We start from the raw sequence: 26,164 nt of genomic DNA, 5'->3' as shown, positions 1-26,164 counted from the left end.
GATAGTTTTCTGAAGCAGTATGTGGATGGCCCTACAAGAGAAGGGGCCACACTCAACCTCCTCTTAGGAAATGAGGATGGGCAGGTGGTTGATGTGTCAGTGGGGGAGCACTTTGGGACCAGTGACCATAACTCCATTAGCTTCAAGATAGTTATGGCAAAGGATAGGACTCGTCCTCTGGTTGAAGTCCTAAATTGGGGGAAGGCTAATTTCGATGGTATCAGACAGGAACTCTCAAAAGTTGAATGGGAAAGGCTGTTTACAGGTAAAGGGACGTCTGGCAAGTGGGAGGCTTTTAAAAGTGAGATAGGAAGAGTTCAGGGCCGGCATGTTCCTGTTAGATGGAAGGGCAAGGCTGGCAAGTTTAGGGAACCTTGGTTGATGAGTGATACTGAGGGTCTGGTCAGGACAAAGAAGGAGGCATATGTCAGGTATAGGCAGCTGGGATCGAGCGAGTCCCTCGAGGAGTATAGGGGATGTAGGACTACACCTAAGAAGGAAATTAGGAGGACAAAAAGGGGCCATGAGATTTCCCTGGCAGATAAGATAAAGGAGAATCCTAAAAGATTCTATAAGTATATTAAGAGTAAAAGGGTAGCTAGGGAGAGAGTAGGTCCCCTTAAGGATCAGTGTGGCAATCTATGTGTGGAGCCACGGGAAATGGACGAGGTCTTAAATGAATACTTCTCGTCTGTATTTACTGTGGAGGTGGTCATGGAAGCTAGTGAGTTCAAGGGAGGGAACAGCGATATCCTGGAGCATATCAACATTACAAAGGAGGTGGTGTTGAAGCACACTGAGGTGGATAAATCCCCAGGGCCTGACCAGGTGTATCCTAGGATGCTATGGGAAGCAAGGGAGGAGATTGCTGGGGTCCTGGCAGAGATTTTTGTATCATTAGCCACGGGTGAGGTACTGGAAGACTAGAGGATAGCTAATCTTGTGCCTTTATTTAAGAAGGGCAGCAGGGATAAGCCAGGGAACAACAGGCCGGTGAGCCTTACATCAGTGGTGGGAAAGTTATTGGAAGGGATTCTGAGAGACAGGATTTATATGCATCTGGAAAGGCATGGCCTGATTAGGGATAGTCAGCATGGCTTTGTGCGTGGGAAATCATGTCTCACAAATTTGATTGAGTTTTTTGAGGAGGTGGCCAAGAGGATTGACGAGGGCAGGGCGATGGACCTTGTCTACATGGACTTTAGCAAGACCTTTGACGAGGTCCCGCATGGTAGGCTGGTCTGGAAGGTTCGAACACATGGGATCCAGGGTGAGCTAGCCAATTGGATACAAAATTGGCTTGGTGATGGGAGGCAGAGGGTGGTAGTGGAGGGTTGTTTTTCAGATTGGAGGCCGGTGACCAGTGGTGTGCCGCAGGGATCGGTGCTGGGCCCTCTGTTATTTGTCACATATATTAATGACTTGGATATGAATGTAAAGGGCATGATTATTAAGTTTGCAGATGACACCAAAATTGATGGTATAGTGGACAGTGAAGAAGGTTGTCTAAGGTTACAACAGGATATAGATCAACTGGGAAAGTGGGCAAGAGATTGGCAAATGGAATTTAACGCAGACAAGTGTGAAGTGATGTATTTTGGGAAGTTAAACCAGGGCAGGACATATACAGTGAATGGCAGGGCCCTGGGGAGTGTTCTTGAGCAGAGAGACCTTGGGGTGCAAGTAGATAGTTCCCTGAAAGTGGCAACACAGATAGACAGGGTGAAGAAGGCTTATGACATGCTTACCTATGGCATTGAGCACAAGAGTTGGGACGTCATGTTACAGTTGTACAGAACGTTGGTTAGGCCGCATTTGGAGTACTGTGTGCAGTTCTGGTCGCCGCACTACAGGAAACATGTGATTAAGCTAGAGAGGGTACAGAAAAGATTCACAAGGATGTTGCCTGGCTTGGAGGGCTCGAGTTTTAAAGAGAGATTGGACATGCTGGGTCTATTTTCCCTGGAGCGAAGGAGGCTGAGAGGGGGCATGATAGAGGTATATAAAATTATGAGAGGCATAGATAGGGTAGATAGCCAGAGTCTGTTTCCCATGGTAGGGGTGACTAAAACTAGAGGGCATAGATTTAAGGTGAGAGGGAGGAGGTTTAAAGGGAATCAAAGGGGTAAATTTCTCACGCAAAGAATAGTGGGTATCTGGAATGAGCTGCCAGAGGAGGTGGTGGAGGCAGGAACAGTAGCGACATTTAAGAGGCATCTGGACAGGTACTTGAATGAGCAAGGCATTGAGGGATATGGAATTAATGCAGGCAGGTGGGATTAGTATAGATGGGCATTATGGTAGGCATGGATGCAGTGGGCTGAAGGGCCTGTTTCTATGCTGTACAACTCTATGACTCTATATTCCCAATGCGTGTATTGACCAGTGACGGTAGGTTTGCGGTAGACCGTGGTAGAGCACCCCTCAGCAGATTTCCCACGCGCTACAAGATCGGCCTGATCGGCAACCTCGTAAATAGGGCCCGAGCCATTTGCTCACCATGCAAGCTTGATGCTGAAATAGGGCAAATCAAAGACATTCTGCGTGACAATGGCTACCCTGATCAGATCATTTCTTGCATTATAATCGCGCAAACTTATGAATGGGCCTAAGGCCATCATTTCTGCCCTGAAAAGTGCCCACTCTACCTCAAATTACCCTGGAAGGGTAATGTATCCCAAAATTTGAGCAACAGGGTAAAGCTAGCGGTTTCATGCTGCTACTATGCAGTAGCAACAGGTGTGGTGTTCACCATTAACGGGATGCTGCCGTCAAGCCAAAGACATCCTGCCTATCACACAAATGAGTAATGTGATATATGAAATTCAATGCCAGTGTGATGCTAGATATATTGGCCGTACATCCCAAAGACTGGCAGATAATATCAAACATGTCCCTTCTGCTGTTCGCAACGGACAAGGTACAGGCCGTACCCAACCAGCCCGTGTTTACAAAACTCAAAACACAGTGTCCAACATTAGATGTGATTCTGCAATTGGACAACATTTGCTAAATAATCCTCGGTTGCTAGGAATTACGCTAATGACCAATTTGATTGTCAGTAGGGCTCGCAGTTTGGTGCATTTGTGCGTACTGGAAGGTACATATATTAATACAAAGGGCCCTGTTCTTTGCAGACAGAAAGAATATGTACAAACATTGCACCTGTTTCAGCTAAACAAAACAAGTGACAGCCATTCGCTGGTTCATTCCTCAGGGCAATGCCTTGACCAGAGTCAAGCTGCCCGGTTTAAATTTCAAACAGCTTGGCAGTTAACTGTCAGTCACCGTAAACTGGTGCATTCTCCATGGCAACGCCTCTACCAATCAACACTCTCTTCTCGTGCAGTATAAGCTGTTGTTTTCCCTTACATTGGTTATTCTTGCAGATTGTCCTGATGAGTGCAAGACGAAAAGCTTCGACAACATGTCTCTATTTTCAGTAATTTTCAATACTATCATCACATTAGAAATGAACCTCGGGATGGTTTGATTTTTCGGCATTATTTACTTGCATTTTGTTGATCTGTAACTCTAGACCCCTTTACTCCCCCACCTCATTTGGATTCTTACTATTCAAGTTTCCTTATTCTTCCTAACAAAACGCATCACCGCACACTTATCTATATCAGAATTTATTTGCCAATTAAACACCTATTCTGCAAGTTTATTAATGTCTTTCTGCATTTTGTCATTCTTCCTTTGTATTAACAATCACCTCCAATTTGGGGTTGTCTCAAATTTATAAATTGAACTACCCAGTCCCGAATCCAAATGGTCAATATAAATGATGCACAGTGGTTCCAACATCTATCCCTATGGAACACCACTTCGCACCTGTCGCCACTATGAGTAGCTGCCCTTAACCACTACTCTCAGTTTACTGCTTCATAAAAAAAAAAACTTACTTTCTATGCTTCCACCTGTCCAGAGCCATGGCAAGTCCTCAGATACTGAAGTAGTCCATGCCTGCATGCAAGACCTAAACAACATTTAGGCCTGGGCTCATAAGTGTCATGTAAAATTTGCACCACACAAATGCCAGGTAATGACCATCTTCAACAAGACAGAATCTAAACATCTCCCCTTCACATTCAAAAAGATTACCATTGCTGAATACGCTATCAATATACTGGGGGGGGGGGGGGGGGGGGGTTACCAGTGACCAGAAATTTAATTGGACCAGTGATATAAATACTGTGGCTGCAAGAACAGGCCAGAGGATGGGTATTCTGCAGTGAGTAACTCACCTCCCAACTCCTCCAAGCCTTCTCACTATCTACAAGGCAGAAGTCAGGAGTGTGATGGAATACTCCCCACTTGGCTGGATCAGTACAGCTCCTTGAGTGTTGTTGGAGCTTAATACCATCCAGGACAAAGCTACCACTTGAATGGCAACCCACTCACCACCTTAAACATTCACTCCCTCTAATCACCATTGTACCATGGCTGCAGTGTGTACCATCTACAAGATGCACAACAGCAACTCACCAAGGCTTCTTCAACAGGACCTCCCAAACCCACAGCCTCTAGCGCCTATAAGAACAAGGGCAATAAGGTGCATGGGAACATCAGCTGCAAGTTCCCTTCCATGTCACACACCATCGTGACTTAGAAACATAATTGCCAGTCCTTCATCGTCACTGGGTCAAGATCCTGGAATTTCCTACCTAACAGCACTTTGGGTGTACTACACCACAGGAACTGCAGTGGTTCAAGAAAGTGGTTCACCACAACCTTCTGAAGGGCAATGAATGCTGGCTTTGCCAGCAATGTCCACATCCCATGAAACAATAAAAAATGTCTACTGTACAGTACCGTTATCAAAAATCCAAATAGGTTTACTGCATTACCATTTTCTACTCTTACTGTTACTTCTTCGAAGAGTTCAATAATGTAGGTATAGCATGACCTTCCCTTTTGAAATCCATGACAACTACTTTTTAAATTATATTTTCTGTTGCTAGATGTTTTTCTATTACGTCTTTGAGTAAAGGTTTTATTTTCTTTCCTACCACGGACATTAAGCTAACTGGCCTCTAGTTCTCTGGAATTGTTCCAACCACCCTTTTTAAATATAGGAATAACATTAGCTGTCTACCAGTCCTGTCATTACATGCAAATTTAGCTTGTCCTTCTCCATCATTAAACCATATTACGCTATGATCATTTGTTGCCTAGATGTTCCCCTGTGCTTAGTTCGTCGATCTGCTCTGGTTCATTTGCCATTACTAGATCCAGCAGTGATTCTGTTGGGCTTATGTACTCGCTAAGAAAGGAATCCTGAAAACGTGTTAAAAAACCTCCATTCTCCCTTCCCTACTCCATCTTCCCAGTTTATCCCATGATTATTATTTAATGTTACTCAGTTCATATTTGGTGAAGTTAGTTACTTCTGAAATCCCCAACATATCAATATTTGTACAGAATCTGGTATTTGACAAACTCTAGAACACTCAAAATCTAAAGATAATGTTAAGTTTAGGGTTTATGGTCAAAATATTCCCAAGCAAATAACACATATACGGAAGTCAAATGTTTGGTCATTAATTTACTACGGTGGAAGTGTCAGCAATTATAAATACGTACAAACATATCTCTCCAATCATTTATAATTTTCAAAAGGAGTTCCAGTATCCAATGAGCATCACTGGAACCTGAAAGCAAGAGGTCAGTTTCCTCCCCACTTCACCCCAAAAATGAAATGAGGGGATCGAGTGTACTTTCAGTTCAAATTCATAGTAACATAACAAAACAGCCCAGTGATGTATTTGCCTCGAGAGAAACCCAGATACAACTGCCATCAAAACAAAAATCAACACACAAAATTATCTATTATCTTTCTTTATATGGAAGTGTTATCTGGAAATAGCTTGGTAACAATTTTCAAAACCTCACTGTTGCCTTATAAGTGAATCTGTGAAGCACAGAGGAATTAAAACCTGCTTACAACCAACAGAAATATACAAGCTGGGAACATAGGACTAGGTGTACCAAATATTAAGCCAAGTCCTGTTCAGTAATTTAATCAGATCGTGACTGATCTTTGTCTCAACTCCCATTTATCTGTCTTTGATTCATATCCCTTGAAATCTCTTGCGTAACAAAAATCTATTAAGCTCAGTCTAGAAAATTTCAAATGACGCCAAATCTTTAGCCTTTGGGATAGGGAGCGGTGGGGAGAAAGAGAGGAGCATTCCAGATTTCTACTACCTCTCATTAAAAAAAAAGTGGTTCTTCATTTCACTCACGAATGGCTTAACTCTAATTTTAAGGTCGTGCTCCTTTGTTCTACATTTCCTACATTATAACAGTGAGATGTTAAAGCAGCATAGTCAGCAAAGAGGAGTTCCCTGATGAGGACTTTCCGTACTTTGGACTTTGCTCTTAGACGGGCAAGGTTGAACAACCTGCCCCCTGATCTTGTGTGGAGGAAAATTCCTTCTTCAGAGGACTTGAACGCATGTGAAAGCAGCAGGGAGAAGAAAATCCCAAAAAGTGTGGGTGCGAGAACACAGCCCTGTTTCACGCCACTCAGGATAGGAAAGGGCTCTGATGAGGAGCCACCATGTTGAATTGTGCCTTTCATATCGTCATGGAATGAGGTGATGATACTTAGTAGCTTTGGTGGGCATCCGATCTTTTCTAGTAGTCTGAAGAGACCACGTCTGCTGACGAGGTCAAAGGCTTTGGTGAGATCAATGAAAGCAATGTAGAGAGGCATCTGTTGTTCATGGCATTTCTCCTGTATCTGACGAAGGGAGAACAGCATGTCAATGGTCGATCTCTCTGCACGAAAGCCACACTGTGCCTCAGGGTAGACGCGCTCGGCCAGCTTCTGGAGCCTGTTCAGAGCGACTCGAGCAAAGACTTTCCCCACTATGCTGAGCAGGGAGATTCCACGGTAGTTGTTGCAGTCACCGCGGTCACCTTTGTTTTTATAGAGGGTGATGATATTGGCATCGCGTATGTCCTGGGGTACTGCTCCCTCGTCCCAGTGCAGGCATAGCAGTTCATGTAGTGCTGAGAGTATAGCAGGCTTGGCACTCTTGATTATTTCAGGGGTAATGCTGCCAAAGAGTAAATGCAGAAACTATTTTCTCCGGTGGATAAAGAAAGAAGACTTGCATTTACATTGCGCCTTTCACAACTACCAGATGGTCTCAGAGTTTTATGGCCAAATGAAGGACTTTTTGATGTATGGTCACTGTTCTTTCTTCTTTCTTTGGGCCTCCTTATCTCGAAAGACAATGGGTAAGCGCCTGGAGGTGGTCAGTAGTGTGTGGAGCAGCGCCCGGAGTGGCTAGAAAGGCCAATTCTAGAGTGACAGGCTCTTCCACAGGTGCTGCAGAAAAATTTGTTTGTCGGGGCTGTTACACAGTTGGCTCTCCCCTTGCGCTTCTGTCTTTTTTCCTGCCAACTACTAAGTCTCTTCGACTCGCCACACTTTAGCCCCGCCTTTATGGCTGCCCGCCAGCTCCGGCGAACGCTGGTAACTGATTTCTGCATTTACCCTATCAAATAACTATTATTTTAAACACATAAATTAGTTCACTTCTCAACATTAACATTAAGGGAATATAAGCCAAGTTCATGCAATTTTCCCTCATAATTTAACCCTTTAACTCCTGGTATATTTCTGGTGAATCTACAGTACACCGCTTCCAAAGCCAATATATCCTCCTCGAGATGCAGTGACCAAGAATGAATGCAGTACTCCAGAAGGGGTGTGACAATTGAAGGATACTTCTCCCCCTCCCCACGCAGCATTCTAACTTTCTTGAGATAAAGACCAATATTCCATTGGCTTTTCTTTAGATTCCCTTTTGTATCTGTGCACTACATTTAGTGATCTGTGGATATGGTTACAAACAGTTTGGTCCGGCCTCAAACAGTCGCCAGCAAGTGAGATGGAGAGAGTGGTTAAGGAATGGAGTTTGTAGCAGGGACTGAAAACAATGGCTTTGGTCTTCCCAATATTTAATTGGGAGGAAATTTCTGCTCATCCAGTTTTGGATGTTGGACAAGCAGTTTGATAATTTAGAGACAGTGGAGGGGTTGAGAGAGGTGGTAGTCAATATTTCCTGTAAAATTTTCTTGTGCATGGCCAGTTTTTTTTCAATGTGCCATATCTTTGAAAATATTTTGTGCAGCCACATATTTAACATGGAACAAGGCTTCCATAGTACATTTCAGGCTGCTGCACAGTTGCGCACGTGCGCAGTTCAGCGGAAACACTGGTGGCGGCGAGGCACAGCTGGGTGTCGTCAGTGTACTTATGAAAGCTCATGTGTTTTCAGATGATGTCACCGAGGAGCAGCACGTACACGAGAACTAGAGGGGACGAAGGCTCGATCTTGGGGGACACCAGATGTAACTCTGGGGGAGAGGGAAAAGAAACCATTGCAACTGAGACTCTGGATACGATTAGGTAGATAAGAATGGAACCAGGCAACAGCAGCCCTCCCAAAGCTGGACCATGGTGTAGAGGCTTTGGAGGAATTTGGCATAGTCAACCCTGTCAAAGGCTGGAGACAGGTCAAGTAGGAGAAGGAGTCACAGTCATGTAGGAGGTCATTTGTAACCTTGATGAGAGGCGGGGCAGAAACCTGATTACAGGGATTCAAACATAGGAGTTTAGGGAAAGACGGACACGAATTTGGGAGGCAACAACACATTCAAGGACTTGAGAGGAAAGGGAGGTTGGAAATGGAGTCATAGTCTGCAAGGATGGAAGGGTTAAAGGTTTTTTTTTTGAGGAGAATGGTGACGACTGCAGATTTGGAGGAGAGGGTAAGGGGTTCCGAGGAGAGAGAATGGTTAACAATATCGGCTAACAGGCAGACCAGAAGGGGAAGTTAGGTAGTCAGCAGGTCATTGGGAGTAGGGTTGAGGGAGCAGGAGGCGAGTCTCATGGACAAGATGAGCTCAGAGAGGGTATGAGAGGAGACAGGGGAAAAACTAAAGAAGAAGCAAGTTCAGGGTGGGGGAACATTAGAGGAAGTCTCGCCTGGTGGGCTAGGGGTAGGGAGGGAAGCAGCAGAGGTAGATGATCAGATGGTCACAATCTTCGTAACAAAGTCCATGAGCTCCACAGACTTGTTATTGGAGGGGAGAGGAGGAGGAGATGGGAAGAAGGTGTTGAAGAAGACTGTTTGCAGTAGATTTTCAATTCTCAAGTCCTTTCAACAGATCATACAGCCTGGAATATTTAGCATTCATGTAAGAACTCTTGTTTGTGTTATTTGTCACATCAGCCATGATATCACTGAATGGCAAAATAGGCTCGAGGGGCTAAATGACCTACTCCTTCTCCTACGTTCTTGTCCCCACCCTATCCATGCTTGGATGGTGTTTCTCCTCACACTTTTTGTTGCTGAGTCAGGTCAGTTCATATGTTTTTATTTACAACTCCTGCTTTATTTTTAAAAGGGTATTTTATTATCATTTCCTATAACCTTTTCAGTTCAGGAGTATGTTATCACTTTTTTTTTACTCTTGACAGTTGCTCTTTTCCCTTCTGTTTCTTATCTTCAGGCTACTATTATATCCACCTGCACCCACATCTTTACTGCTTTGAAGTCCTTTTTATTAGAGTGATTTCTACCTGAAGTACAAGACCATCGTTAACTAACTTTCTGTGCTCACGAAACAGAAGTCTGGATATGACTGCTGATTAAACATTACCCTCTACATCAAAACTTGTGTTGGGAAATTATTATTAGGTTCATATGGCAAAGCATTTATAAAAAGTCAGGCTTTTACCATTGCACTTTCAAACAGGACGTGATATGGATTTTGTTTAGAAATGTATGGTTTTCCATGCAGAAAAAAACTAGAACACCGTACACAACTTATATTTTCTGGTCCCTGCAAACTCATTTAAGTTGAGCCGAAACATCAAAGCCAATACTCAGTCAACAATACAGTTCCACGTAAACTGAACATACAAATTCTATTAAATTACACCGTCTAAATCATGTAAATGTGATTTATCAGTGTCTGCAGCCTGATTTGGTAGTGACTAAGTATCACAAGTGGACAGTTTTAATGACCTCTCAAGATTATATATAATACGAGCTATGCTTCAGTTGTACAATTTTACAAACGAAATAGTTTTTCAACTTTTCCATCGACTCAGTGAAATGGCAAGTGTAAACATTTTGCAGGAAATGTGAGTCAACATGACCAAGTTAACGAGTCCTGGTTGATGATAATTTAACCACTTCTTTTCACCACATTAAAATCCTGCTGTAGACTTTTTCTCCAAGTTTAGATAAAACTACAGAATTAAAGGTAGAGACCAACAATTATTGTTTAATTATATTAAGTAACTATGTTTGAGAGAGGTCTGAATTATTTTAAATGATGCTGGTGAGTTCAGTTTCATGACTCAAGACTGATTCTTTAAAATTAAGTCTTAACTAACAAGGTTAGATGCAACTTGCGGCAAAGACAGAAGCATACTACAAAATCTATGTCTCAGAACATTACCATTCAGGCTTGATGTCTGTACAGGTGCGGATGTAGTTTTTAGTGGTAAGTACAAATTCATTGTAGAGCACCCACTCGGGTTTGTGGTCCAGGACAGTAGAAGGATGAAGCTGCACAACCTGGTTATCTTTCACCGTCAAATAGTGGCCTGTGCGTTCTAAATGAGCTACCTAACATGAAACGGTAGACAGAAAATAGCCATTAGTCATCACACAAAGCTTTCTGGTAGAAGTTTGGGGAAAGAGCGGGCAGGGGTGGAAACAGAAAGGGAAACAAAAATCTGCTATTGTTTTGAGCATTCTTATTTTAGGACATTGCGAACCTTGTTATAAATTGAAATGTCAATTAAAACTGAAGTCATAAAGGGAAAAGTCTAGTATCCATAACGTTTTCTTGTTATTCAGTCACATAGATGTATCTGATTTTCCTTCAGGTTTACGAAGAAGAATGCATCACCTTCAGAACATTTGTGGTTGAAATATGTACCAATATTCTTTCAAAAAAATAGGCAGATTAAAATACCTTGGGAATGTTCTCTGGGATAAGTACTAATACTTCCAAAGTAGAGAATGAATGTGAAGGTGACTAAATGTCAAAAAGCAAATTGTTAAATAACAGCAACTTACATGGGGATTTTTGCAGTGCATGTGTTGGTATAAACAAGGGAAATGTCTTAGATATATTAAGAAAAAGTCATTAAAGAACATAAATTCCAGAAATAAAAACAAGAAATGCTGGAACCACTCAGCAGGTCTGGCAGCATCTGTGGAAAGAGAAGCAGAGTTAACGTTTCGGGTCAGTGACCCTTCTCCTGTTCCGAAGAAGGGTCACTGACCCGAAACGTTAACTCTGGTTCTCTTTCCACAGATGCTGCCAGACCTGCTGAGTGGTTCCAGCATTTCTAGTTTTTATTTCAGATTTCCAGCATCCGCAGTATTTTGCTTTTATATAAATTCCAGTAAGTCATTCCAATTTTTGGCAGCACTGAAGTTTCCAGTGTGAAGACCATCCAACCACTATTGTTCTACCATATTCTTGATATCTTTACTATTTCCTTAATCTGGGCCATATTTAACTTATCGAGTTTAAATCTCACAACTTTACATTAATGACTGCGAACCTTTCAGAAAATCTTACGACCGTATAATCTTGAAATATTTCAATTTACTGAAGTGTGAAGTATGCACTTGTCACAAAATATTCAAACAGCTTGACAAAAACTGTAACGTCTGTTGCACTAACAATTCAAAACATTCACAAAAATAATTTTCGACTTATCTGCCAAGAGTTCCACATACACCGCCTTGCATTTCTGGCGCTGGAATGAACTTATTACTTCACTCTGAAGCCCAAGCGCCCCATTAAATTATCAACATCTACCATTCCTCTGAACAGCATGAGTCATAGCATTGTATAATAGCCTACATCTATTTCCAGGCTCTTTGATTCTGATGGTAGGTTTTTAAATTTGATGCCATCCACTACTCAATTTGTTCCCATCACTCATTCGACCATATGCCTTTCATATGTATTTCAGCACAACCAGAACACACCGAGATATGCACTTTAAATGACTGATGTATAAACAGCATCTTTAACAATACAATCATCCTGTGCAAACTCGACAGTTTCCATTTATGTTGAAGGTCAAGTAACTCCTATTTTTTGATTATATTTGAAGTAAAGCAAATTTCTTATCTTCAGAGACAGTAACTACCTGTCTGATTATATCAGTCCCCTTTTAATCTGCTCACTCACTCAACGAGTCCTCAGATACTATACAGAGAACCACTGTACTGTTACACACAAACTTTTGATCAGTTAACTGATAACGCTTTCACCCAACCCCCCAACTCCACTGTTGGCTGTAAACTAGTTATTTTTTTCAGAATGGCATTAAAAGCAATTTGTTCAAACCTACACAACACAAAGGCTATTATACGTGCTGTGGCTATGGTGTTGACAAGCAAGACCATTACCATTTACAATGGTCCACAATCCACTCCTGTTAGTATGAAGGACAAATTTTTTTAAATTTATTTTCAAATCATAATTAAAGCCCCAGCAAGTAAGAAAAAAACTACAACCGTTGCTAAAAGTAATTACTCTTAAAAGTGAAAACCAAGGAAGAGACAAACTCTAATATTGCTTCTTGCAATTTGAAAAAAAACTATTAACACCAATACTCAATGGGAAGGATTACATTTCCATCAATGGGACATTTGCATTGGACAGAACCCTTGATTTATCACCTCAAAATGATCCCATCACCACCAGTAGTATACTGTGCAACATATACCTCAAAATGGTCCCTAGGCACAGTGCAACTTGAGAAAGTCATTGTATCCATATATTATAAAGCTCTGGTTAGGCCACAACTACAGTACATATCCAGTTCTGGTCACCACACTTTAGAAAGGATGTAAAGGTTCTCGAGAGGGTGCAGAGGAGATTTAACCAGAATGGTTCTAGGGATGAGGAATTTTAGTTACAAGGTTAGGTTGGAGAAGCTGGGATTGTTCTCCTTGGAGTAAAGGAGGTTATGGGGAGATTTGCTAGAGGTGTACAAGATTATAACAGGTTTAGATAAGGTAGACAAGGCAAAGCTGCTCCCATTAGGTGATGGAACAAGGACTAGGACACAGATATAAGGTTTTGGGCAAGAGATGCAGGGGCAGACGTGAGGAAGAACTTTAATATGCAGGAAGTGGTAATGACCTGGAACTCGCTACCTACGAGGATGGTGGAAGCAGAGACCAATGATTTGAAATGGAAATTGGATAGGCACTTGAGGGAAATAAACTTACAGGGCTATGGGGTTACAGCAGAGCAAATGGGACTGTGGATTGTTCGACAGAGAGCCAGCATGGTCTCAATGGGCCGGATGACCTCCTTCTGTCCCATAATGACTCTTGTCTCTATTAAAATTGGTTTATGGGATACAAATTTCAACAACTCTTGTACCTATAATGCCCATTACCCCTCTAGATGATGCTGTTACAGGATCTCACACACCAGTGGGACAGTATTTCTTATGACCTATTATACAACTACGAGACAGAAACAGTGAGTGCGTGAGTGAGAGAGAGAGAGAGAGAGAGAGAATGAGCATGTGCACACAGAAGCAAGACAGAGAGAACACAAAGCTCCTTTACTTCTGGATGGTTGATGAATGGTGTAGTGGGGTGGGGGGGGGGGGGGGGGAGATAAGAGAGTAAAACAGAAGCAGCAGAGATGGGAAAAAAACAGAAGCAGAAGAGGAGAAATCGTTAAAACAGCAAAACAGAGGGACAGGTAAGATACTATATTCTATGTCTGCAATGCCACAGTAGATAGAACTGTTTATACCATCACCACAGGACTCTTTTCACAGTGCAATTAAAAAAATACACAACCACCTTGACTCAAGTACTAGTGACTGCAGTACATAATTTAGATCAGTGGTTCTCAAACTTTTTTTGGTTGAAGGACCCCTTTTCAAATGGATTACTAATAGTAATCATGAACCCCCGCCGCCCCCGATCTAAAGTATAATACTATCTAATAACCGTAATATTAAAGTGCTGCCTATTTTAAGAGAACAGGTGTTTACTTACAGATATCAGGGAGATGGGTATGCCTGCTTCTCACTGCAGAGTCTATCTTTCGCAGGAGCACAGGAAGAGCAGGAGCCTGGTTTGGGGGACCTGCGGGGGGAGGGTTATGACAGTGTGGTGGAGCATGAGAATGGAGAATGCACTAGAGGAGCAGGAAAACAGCAGAACAGCATGAGCGGGGCAGGTGCGGGGGGGGGGGGGGGGGGGTGGGCTGGGAAACATCTCTGAACACCACTTACTCTTGCCCATGGCTCTCTGGGTGGTCACCCACTTCGCCCATCTGTGTGTTGGCCTGCATCATGGACCCCCTGGAAGGTCTCTACGGGCTCTCAGTTTTAGAACCACTGATTTAGATTTTTTCTATATTCCTTTAACAATTTCAAAAACCAAACTAGCTTGAAAGTAGTGTTAAAATCACCTATAGTAAAAGAACTAGTAAGCCCTCAATCTGACAGAACAAAAGTCAATAGCGACAATAAACAAAATCAGAATTTTTAAATACAAGAGTCAAGTAGCCTGTGGCTTTGTGAAGTAACACACAGATCTGATTAGGAAGCTAGTCACACTGCTTTATGCAATAATCAAAGTATTTAAGATTACCACTGTAGTGTAATAAATACCCTAGAGCACATCATGTTTCATTAATACAAAAAATCCCATATGTTGTTATGTTAGGAAATCTCTCCTATTTATTAGGTGATATGAAGATTAATAACAAAACTCCAAAATAAACCCACAAAGAAAGGGAGAAAACCTGCATGAATAAAAGGTTGGAAGTACATTTCAGACTGCAGATCAATCTTGTGAATTCTCACAGCTATATGAGCAGCTTAAATTTCACTCTCAGTTCAGATCATCAAAAGCCCTCATCTCTTTTCTGATTTTGAAATACAAGCCTGCTCTCATTTTCCATTTCTTTTACCATTTAAAACACAAATAAAAACAAAATACTGCGGATGCTGGAAATCTGAAATAAAAACAAGAATTCTGGAAATACTCAGCAGGTCTGGCAGCATCTGTGGAGAGAGAAGCAGAGTTAACGTTTTGGGTCAGTGACCCCTCACTCAGGTGCTAGAAGAATTCAGACATGATAAAAATCAAACCAGAAATGTAACTAATAAATTATTTTCCTTTTAGAACTAACCGGAAGCGTTACAGAAATCATTATACTTTGCAAATCAAACTAAGCTGTAAATAAACCCATCCCACAGAGTTGGAGGTATAGATCAGCCATGACCTAACTGAATGGCAGAACAGGCTGGATGGGCTGAACGGTCTGTATTTCTATGTCACTGTTTAATATCTAAATGAAAGACTTAAGATGGTCACAAAAACACAACTTTGCTGATTTTTTCCCCCAGTTTCTGCATGCTCATTTTTGTATTTTCATGCTCATCCGTCTTCTGAAGGTAGCTTGCTACCACAACACTCCAAAGGAGATTGCAGCACTCCAGTATAGTGGGCACGGGCAGGCTGCCACAGGTGATGTTGAACCTGTTTTCGCCCAGCAACTATACAAGACTTTCCAACAGGCAATTGTCATATTGCATTCTGTACTCTCTAGTCGTGTATTTGGCAAGTCTGAGGCTCCCCACTCTGATTTCTTTATATTCAATTTCTAAAACAACTTTTTTTTAAATTTAAAATTTTATTCCATGATGATCTTATTTTGTTTCTGCCTTATCTTTGAGTCACACTTCACTTTCAGCTCCTTGGCCAACAGTTTTCATTCCCTCATTCAGTATTCCTGCTTTTTCTCCTTTCTTTGCAACCTCTTTTTGCAGTGATTTTTTTTGTAAAAGAAAAATCTGTTCCCGTTAACAGTTTGCTCCTACCACACTATGCAAACAGACACACAATTGGCACATGTAGTACACTGCTTTACATTATAGCCAGCAGAGATTTAAAGCTTCAAATGAGTGAGTGAATCCAAATGTTGAATTATTGTGCATTTCATAAAGATAAACCACAATTTTTACTCTACCTGCATAAAGTAGCCAGAAACCAATGCCTTTCTAATGTTTATGTAATAGTCTCGACTTGTGAATTCTGTACTCCTCCGAGGCAGGTTGAATCTGTCCATGATTCGTGACAGCTGTTGACGTACATTGTCAGCAGACATCAAGGATCTGTAGTTAATAAAGTTGTCATAGCACCACTGAACCGACTCATGGTCTAAAAATAAAAACAGTGCATTGTGATTAATAAAAATACTGCAATTAAACTCTGGCTTTAGAAAGCAATTTAAAAGCCATCACAGCATAAAATAGCCCTTTTATGAAATGCCCCCATCAAGGTCATAAATTTGCAAGTACCCAATGCAAATCAGAGTCCTGAAGACAATTCATTCTGTTGTGAGAAAGTGCCAAATTGAGGGCAAGTGATTTGCCACAGGCACAAGGGAAGAGGGATTCATACTAGTTGGCTTCAAGCTCTTTTTTAATGTCAGCTTTCACAAAGGTATAATTACCAAAGGCAGATCACCCATCCACCCAGTCAGAATGATGCATGATTTAGTGGAAACCATGACATTAAACTGTAAAACTACACAGCCACACTTGACAGTTTATAAGAAAAATGCTATTAAAAATCAGGTAGTCTAACTAAAAATATCCACAAATACTGCCAGCAATGGTTAAATTTAATGTTTTACACTAGTGCCAGGTCTTTGAAAATGTTGTGAATCATAAGCATGGGAAAAATCTAAATGCCACATTTAGTTTGATGATACCAACATTCTACCTTTGAGAAAACTTTGGTAAATTCAATGAAGGGATGTAATTAATTCAAAGTCACCATTCTAATTATTTGATAATTTTTTTGCACTAAATTCCTATTTGGCTAGTTTATTTAGCTTAATTTGAATTAGAAAATTAATTTTTTTTTGTGGAAAAAAATGACTATTTGTAAACTGCATTCACTAAAATTAGCACTAGCAGCCCTGCTCACAAGTTAACGATTACACTCATTTCTCTAAAACAACACTATGGGGGCTTTAATGAATGCTAAATCACAAATTGTTGGAGCTAATCACTTCAAAGGAAAGAGATACAAACACAAAAAGCAACCAAATTTTCGAGGAATCAACACAAGATCCCAAAAACATGGAGGCTCCTGGAAAATTGTTAAAAGGAAACTTAGGCCGTAAGATAGGTAGGACAACCAAGAACCTGAATTCTGTCTATGAAACAAAACATTCTGATATTTGCTTTCCTTACCACCTGCTCCCTTTCACTCAAAGATGCCGATTCATGCTGCCATACTGTTTTACATGTCCTGGCAGCAGTTATTCTTCATGCGTAAACACATTGAGAGCATCAGCAGGTTATGTGCCAAGACAATCTTGTCCTTGCCCACTCTCCTCTTCCACACACACCTACCCAATAAACAATCCAGCAGGAGTCAGTGAACAGAAGCCGGAACCCTGCCATAGCTCTTACACATGGTAGGGACCCAAGCCACCCCAACTAAGGTCAACTAATTCAGCACAGACCTTCCTGACTAGTACAGCTGAGTATCACATATATCTGAAGCTATCAGGGAGGCTAAAGGGCCTCAAAAAGATTTCACCCCACCCGTTTTTTAAATTTGTTACCTGGATATTGCCCATCCCAGTTGCCAGAGAAGATAGTCATGGGTTGCAAATGGTGAGCATCAAGTCTACTAAGATTCCTAGATCGGTCTCAGTTTCATCCTCAACTTCAATTTCAATGCCACTCATAGAACATGTGTTGCTTTCTTTGTTCTTCCCATATATAATTTATACTTGTCCGCAGTATAAACTTGAGAAAATGTAAAAAGGTCCCAATGAGGACCCATAAAGACCTGACAGTGCAACTTCCAAACACTTTGCGCCAAACAGAACAGATGATCCCTGAACAATACAAACTCTAATGGGCCATGAAATACGAGCAAACACAGCATAATGCCAAAAGGAACTGGGGTCTAAACTAACAGATGGCATTTTGAGTGCCCCAGAATATGCAGGAAGTCATGAGACAGAAATAATCAACTTGATAGAGCACCACTGCACAACCCCTTTCCACTTTGTTATAAGCTTCATTTGTGGAAATTTAGGCTCTATGGTAACAAGCAACTGTTTGCTCCCTCGGGATAGCTTATTTTGTTTTATTCACTCCCCAACATCAGCATTACTTTTAATTAAGGTATCTACCATCAATCTAATAGTCATCTTTGAAAAACAAAATGCCTCCATGGTTCCAATGAAATACCCGACTCCCCAAGTTGGAAGTTGTACCAATGGACATTCTTTGACATACATCCCACTTCCACCAGACTGGGTGTTATTGAATTCCTCAGTTTCTATGCTCAACTATTTTCTGAATATTACAGGAAATGTGGTGCAACACGTGTGAATTTTTCCACTGTATTTTTAAAGGCTTTGGCGATAGTACAGCTAGGGAAGTGTTAGGTTTGTTTTTAATGCAGGTAATGTATTGCCTGGGAAAGTGCCAAAGGATCTATTGTATGACCAAGGCCCACACAGAGTGCTGAATGCAAACTTTCAATTTTTGCGTTATCCCTTTTACATTTACGCTCCGATTTATTTCAATCTGCCTTATTTGTTCCATATATCACTGCTTAGGGAGTAAATAATAGGATATTACCATGTGACCTAAAGAGCTTGGCCTTTTTCCGTTTTTACATTTCTCTTGAAAATGACAGTCCAGTTTTGTTGCCCAGTATGATCATAGGCTCATACGACAACCAAAAAAGCACAAAACCCTTGAGGGGCTGGAATAATCAAATGATTAAAATTCTGTTAATATCTAATAGGGCCAACTCCTGTAGAGGCTGAAGAACTAGTCCTAAACTTTTGGCGCAGTAAAAAAAAGTCCAACATAACCATTAAACAATCTGGGGAGCAATGAACTGGCAGAATGGTGCAGGTCCTGGGTCCCAGCGATAGGAGACCACAAGCAGCACCATCTATCTACAACATCAGAACATGTTGTACGCTCAGCACATAGTTTCCTCAGAACCCATCGATCCAAGTTAAACTCTTGCGCTGACAGGACAATGTAAAACAAAAAACAAGCTCAAAGGAGTTCAGAGCTTTGAGTAAAATCATCATGTACTGCACCATCATTGCTGCAATTTACATGAGTTTGTGTTTCGACCTGGTCTGGAATACATCTCATGATGCCGATCATTCGCGATGACTAACTGCAGTTTAGATCTTTTTATCGTAACAGCAGTTAATCATTTTCTTGGAATGTAAAATGTTCAGAAGCCAACTCTCAGAAGAGGTTTTCAATGCATAGCAATAAAGGCAAGTTATGGAACACGCTAAAGTATAGCAAATTGAAGCATTTCATCAAGAAACTGGACAAGCGATGATACAATTTTACTGATGAAACTTTCAGGAACTACCATGACATATCAGACATGCGAGTCAAATAAACAGAGAACCCAAATATATTTGCAATTATTTAAAATGACTTATGGCCATAGACCATTTGGAATCTTCTTGATTTGTATTTAAGTTACATGGTGCTTGTTAATTTACTGTGATCGCTTGTTTTAGGAGTTAAGTCAAATCAAAATTTCAGTTCCAATACTACTTATGAAATAAGGCCAAGAGTAGAAACTGGATTTTGTTGAAATGGAGAAAATCTAGGATTACTTTTCTAAAACTGGACATGCATTTGTACATTGTCCCACAGGAATCTGTGCTGGGGCCTCAACTGTTCACTGTATTAATTAAGGCTGCGTTTGCTGACAAGGCAACCACTAGGTTGCGCAGTACTGGCTCATGCGCAAATGCAGCCTTCCGGTGGGTTCCAACTGTTTTTTTTTAAAAAGACTGCTGGAAAACCCCAAATCTGCCTGAAGTTGAGAAACTGCTGTTCCTGCTCTCATGCGACACCTGTCAGCTGTGAAATGGACACAAGAACATAAGAAATAGGAGCAGGAGTAGGCCATTCAGCCCCTCAAGCCTGCCCCACCATTCAAGAAGATCATGGCTGATCTGTCCCAGGCCTCAATTCCTCTTACGGGTCTGCTTCGCCTAACCCTCGACTCCCCGAGATTTCAAAAATCTATCTACCTCCTCCTTAAATGCATTTAGTGACCTAGCCTCCACAATTCTCTGCGGCAGAGAATTCTAGAGATTCTCCACCCTCTGACAGAAGAAATTCCTTTGCATCTCAGTTTTAAATGTGTGCCCCCTTATTCTGTAACTATGTCCCCTAGTTCGAGATTCCCCCACTAGTGGAAACATCTTCTCAACATCTACCCTGTCAATCCCCCTTAAAATCTTACATGTTTCTATAAGATCACCTCTCATTCTTCTGAACTCCGATGAATAAAGGCCTAACCTGTTTAGCCGTTCTTGATCAGACAACCCCTTCATCCCAGGAATCAGCCTAGTGAACCTTTTCTGAACTTCCTCCAATGCTAGTATATCCTTCTTTAAATACGGGGACCAAAACTGTACGCAGTACTCCAGGTGTGGCGTCACCAACACCCTGTACAGTTGTAACAAAACTTCCCTATTTTTAAACTCTAAACCCCCTAGCAATAAAGGCCAAAATTCCATTTGCCTTCTGAATTACTTGCTGCACCTGCATGCTAACCTTTCGTGTTTCATGCACACCACCAAGATCCCTCTGTACTGCAGTATTTTGTAGTCTTTCTCCATCTAAATAATAATCTGCCTTTTTATTCTTCCAAAGTGATGACCTCACACTTTCCCATATTGAACACCATCTGCCAAGTTTTTGCCCACTCACTTAACCTATCTATATCCCTTTGCAGATTCTTTGTGTCCTCATCACAGCACGCCTTCCCACCTATTTTTGTATTGTCAGCAAATCTGGATACACTACACTCTGTCCCTTCCTCTAAGTCATTAATATAGATAGTAAGTAGTTGAGGCCCTAGGACCGATCCTTGTGGCACCCCACTAGTTACAACTTTCCAACCTGAAAAAGACCCATTGATCCCGACTCTCTGCCTTCTGTGTGTTAGCCAGTCCTCAATCTATGCCAACACATTACCCCCAATACCTGGAGCTCTTATTTTGTGCAATAACCTTTTATGTGGCACCTTATCAAACGTCTTCGGAAAATCCAAATACACTACATCTACTGGCTCCCCTTTATCCTTTCTGCTTGTTCTATCCTCAAAGAACTCTAAAATTTGTCAAACATGATTTCCCTTTCATAAAATCATATTGACTCTGTTTGATTGCATTGTTTTTCTAAATATCCTGCTATTTCTTCCTTAATAATGAACTCTAGCATTTTCCCAATGACTGATGTTAAGCTAACTGGTCTGTAGTTTCCCGCTTTCTGCCTCCCTCCTTTCTTGAATAGGGGTGTCACATTAGCGGTTTTCCAATCCTCTGGTACCCTACCGGAATCCAGAGTTCTGGTATATTATGACCAATGCCTCCACTATCTCTGCAGCCACTTCTTTTAAAACCCTTGGATGCAGGCCATCGGGTTCTCATTTAAAGCTTCTTCACAAAAATACACATTGGTTGTTGTTTTGATTAATGACAAGATAATTTTTAATGCCTTTATCTTTCCGAAATTGTCTCACTGGCCCCCTATGTAAGACAAACATTGTAATGTGGCCCCCCCCCCCATGCGTAAAGCGTGGACAATCCTGATGTACATAGATGGCTAAAATATGATGGCCAAGTACAGAAAATAATCAAAAAGGCTAAAGAAATGTTGGCCTTTATATTTAGAGGTCTGGAACACAATGGGCTAGAAGTCATGCTACAGTGATACAAAACCCTGGTTAGACCAGACCTGGGAGTACTGTGTTCAGTCCTGGGCACCATACTTTATGAATATATTGGCCTTGGAGGGAGCGCAGTGTAGATTTACCAGAATGATATCTGGACTCCAAGGTTTAAGTTACTGGGAGAAATTACACAAACTAGTGTTGCATTTCCTGGAATTTAGAAGATTAAGGGGTGAATTGATCCAAGCTTTTAAAGATATTATGAACAGATACGATAGGTAGAGATAAATAGGTATAGAGATATGATAGTAGATAGATTGGGGAGTTGAGGACTAGGGGTCACAACCTAAAAGCTAGCGCCTGACCTTTCAGGAGCGAAATTAGGGAACACTTCCACACGCAAAGAGTGGTGGAAGTTTGGAACACTCTTCTGCAAATGGCAATTGATGCTAGATCAATTTTTAAAACTGAAATTGACCGATTTTTGTTAATCACGGGTATTAAAGGATATGGGGCAAAGACGGTATATGGAGTTGGATCACAGATCAGACATGATCTAACTGAATGGTGAAACAGGCTTGAGGGGCTAAATGGCCTACTCCTGTTCCTTTGACGTCCTCAGGACATCCCAAAGTGCTTCACAGCCAAGGTAGTCACTGTTGTTTTGTAGGCAAACATGGTAGCCAATCTGTTTACAGTCAAGTCCCACAAAAACAACAATGTGATAAGGGACCAGGTACTCTTGTTTATGCTGCACTGGTTGAGGGATGAAAATTGGCCAGGGCACTCTGTAAACTCTCCAGCTCATCGGCAAATAGTGCCATGACATCTTTTCCATTCACCTGACGGAGCAGACAGGTCCTCAGTCTAACAGCTCATCTGAGAGACAGCACCTCCAATAGTGCACGAAAGCACCAACCTAGATTTGGTGCTATCTCCGGAGCATGGATTGTTCCTATGATCTTCTGGCTCAGAGGTGAGTGTGCAACCAACTGAACCAAGACATAAACCACAAAACAAATGCATCTGGGGTTTTTTGGAGGATGATTGAGCAATAATTGTTGATCAGGACAACAGAGAACATTGCTTTTCTTACTAGTGCTGTGGGATCTTTTACATCCCCCAAATAGACATTCTTGGTTAAATGTCTCATTCGAAAGAAGACACCTCTGACAATGCAACAATCCCTTGCTACTGCAGTGAAATATCAGCCTTGATTATTTTCTCAAGTCCCTGGAGTGGAACTTGAACAACCTTCTGATTCAGAGTGTGTGCTGCCACTGGACCAAGCTGCCACTGAAATGTTTTATTTGCTTTGTCTCTATTTAGTTACTAGCAATGCTTCACAATGCGATGTTGATGTTTTATAACTAAACCTATTAGTCAGTCAAATCACAATAAATGAATACAGCAGTTAATTTAAAATTCATGACAATAATCCAGCCCCAAAGGAAATGAACAAAACAATATGCATATATAATAAAAACAGAAGTATTGGAAATGCATAGCAGGTAGATCAACATCTGAAAAGGAAATATTTAGTGTGGAATCCTCCTGGAAAGATATGTATAAATTCACCCATCTTTCTTTCAGATGCTGACCTATCTAATGTGTATTTCCCATTTTTGTGTCAAGTTGCAGCATTCAATTTTCTGAAGCCACAGAGGACTGCAAACACATTATGTTCAATACCCATTTGGAATTTGATCAAAAACATGTGACAATCTGGACGTTGTGTATGATGCAAAGCAAGTGATAGAGAGTTGAAATTAAAATTAGAAGCAACATTTGGGAATTTCATTGGTGAAAAAGGGATCCATGCAATCAGGTAAACTTTCTAACTGATCATTTGGGACCCTAAAGTTTGGTATGAAGTAGCACGAGGAAGAGTAACCATCTCCTTAAAACACAGTTGACCAAAATAGTTCATTGTTAATTGTAAGAAATTCAGATTATCTAGAGTTCAAATTAAGCAATTTAAACAGGTTTTGCACAATTTCAATTCTAGTACCCTTGTCCTTTCTTTCTTCCACTCCTACCTAATCAACCATAGCCATATTATCTCCAGCCATGTCTTCTGTTCCCACATCGATAACTATGCAAGCACCACCTACCCATCTTGCCACCCTCCGTTTCCTCATCTGCATGCTGCTCCTTGGCAGCATCATCCAAACAGATAGTTTTAGCTTCCATGTATACAAAGACACCCAGCTCTTCCTCTCCACCTCCTCTTTCAACCCTCCTGCTGCCTCAATATTATCCACCTTCCCCTCCTCATTGAAGACCTCTTTCACAGCCCCTCCTACCGTCTCCTTCTTTGGCTTACTGTCCAATTTTATGTGATTACGTGTATGTGAAATGTCTTGGAATGATATATATGTTAAAGGTGCTATACAAGTGCACAAGTTGTTGTTCAGTTAACAGGTAATTTGATTTGAATCTCTTTAAAATTAAAGGGCAATTCCACTGGTGAGCATTTCCACATAGAATGGTGGTCACAGAAAGAGCTCCCGAGGGAAAAAACACAGGCCACAATGCCCAATTTTCCATCCATTTATTTGAATGCAATGAAAATTGGGCAAAGTGGATCTACAATTTTTTAGCTATCATGCCCTGCAAGTGCTGCTCCATGCAGGCGTGCCCAAATGTGGATTGAAGCTTGTGCAGAACTCTCCCCAATACAGGACATATAAAGTTCCAACCAGGACGCAGCAAATGGAGTCTTCCCAGTTACAGCCTGAAATCCAACTACTGGTTTCAAACCAGTAACTGCATATCCTTGCACAGAACACAAGCTTTAAAAAAAACCCTTCTCTTTCACCCCATTCTGAATGCCCTAGTTATAGCTTCAGACGCTATTCCTGTTAGAAATTAGAATGCAGGAAATACTGCTATTCAGCTACTTGTTCCTTTCTGGCTGTTTAATGAGAATTCAAAGGTTACGTACAGAAAGAAAACTGCTAACATATATCTGAAATAAGAGTATAATTGCAACTGGGAAACAGAGACTCATCTCTTAAGTTCCCTAGAGTTACTTATCTCCCCTCTCGCTGAGTTTAAAGGTCAAGCAAATATAAATAAGAGTTTGTCTTTGAATTTATACCAAATTGTTTATGTGAATCCCTCTACACAGATAATGGAAGAAAATGTTGGAAATTGGTGAACATGCTTTGTAGTGTTTGACATTTTGATACCAAAATTGTTGCAAATTCTTAAACGGTGGAAACATCACCATTATTGTCTTTTGGGCAAATCAACCAACACACAAGTTTGGATGTTGTAACATGTTTCATTGTTACCTCAGAATTGCTTGCAGCTTAGTCCACTGTAAGTGTCCTTAACAGCATAAATGCATCAAGAAAAAGCCACAAAAGATGTTTACAAGCAAGCCTTAGAGGACAAAGTCTGTTCGGGTGACAAGGAACTACTGTATTGAAAGTAGACACAGGCAGACCTGTAAGATGAGCAATTTAGAGCTAAAAAAGTCAATTTTAAATTTGGGCCAGCATTTAGTTTTATGAATGTAAACTCATGAAGTCCTCTTTAAATAATAACAAAATGTGCACAGAGGCAGCTGCACAGTAATTCCTTGGTGAACAATTCTCAGGTGTGTATGCTGAAGCTTGTACAAAGTTGTCTGAATTCACAAAACAACCCCATTTGAAGATCTTTTCACTTAACACTTAGTTTTTATAGGCATGCAAATAAATGGGAAGTACAATTTACTTACTCTGCTTGAATGCATGGTAAACGTTGAGCAGGGTCAGGTGATCTCCATCTATATGTGCGAACCGCATCTTGGCTTCGTCAGCTGCTTTCTTAGCTTCCGTTGGGCGAACAAAACACTGTGGGACTAAACAATGTTGGTATGGGCCCAACACAGACGCCCATATGGATGAGTCACTCATTCACAGACACAGGAACAAGGCCTAGCTAGGTCAGTTCAGAGAGCATTGGGCAGGGCATGATGGGACATGGTCACCAACACTGCATCTTGGACTGTCTACTACCTTGGCTTGGTACCAAACATCAACACCTACTCACATCTGCAAGACAAGAGTGTTTCAGAAGCTACACAATTACCAGATTTTCGTGAAAAAGGCGGTGCATAAGGCAATACAGAACTATTATAATGTATTAACTGAATGCCTTCTGCAAGCATTTTCCTAACCTACTGAAAATATATGTAACCGTAAAACATTTAGTATTTGAAGTGTATGATGCTGTTTACAACAGATGACTCGAATCTCACCCTTGCATATAGGTTAAAAACCCAGGAAGAACAAAAAGGAAGCAAGGGTGAAATTCTGCCCTGCCCAGCTGCTCTGAATCTGATTTAATCTACAGTACTGTAC

General features: G+C 41.2%; 1 protein-coding gene across 4 annotated transcripts in view; it reads right to left on the bottom strand.

Moving 5' to 3' along the window:
- dhx15 (DEAH (Asp-Glu-Ala-His) box helicase 15) overlaps window positions 1–26,164 on the bottom strand; it is a 150,360-nt gene that overhangs the window by 6,517 nt on the left and 117,679 nt on the right. For all 4 annotated transcript variants that reach the window (XM_068037393.1, XM_068037402.1, XM_068037412.1 and 1 more), the window contains exons 11-13: window positions 25,540–25,662; window positions 16,075–16,265; window positions 10,495–10,664 (exon numbers count right to left, since the gene is read on the bottom strand). In XM_068037393.1, coding sequence (XP_067893494.1) covers window positions 10,495–10,664; window positions 16,075–16,265; window positions 25,540–25,662 — 484 coding nt within the window. The remainder of the gene's footprint in view (window positions 1–10,494; window positions 10,665–16,074; window positions 16,266–25,539; window positions 25,663–26,164) is intronic.

This window comes from Heterodontus francisci, chromosome 1 (genome assembly GCF_036365525.1).
Source record: "Heterodontus francisci isolate sHetFra1 chromosome 1, sHetFra1.hap1, whole genome shotgun sequence".
Classification (NCBI taxonomy): domain Eukaryota; kingdom Metazoa; phylum Chordata; class Chondrichthyes; order Heterodontiformes; family Heterodontidae; genus Heterodontus; species Heterodontus francisci.
Note: the sequence above shows the minus strand (reverse complement) of the source record. Positions and strands in the feature narration are given on the sequence as shown.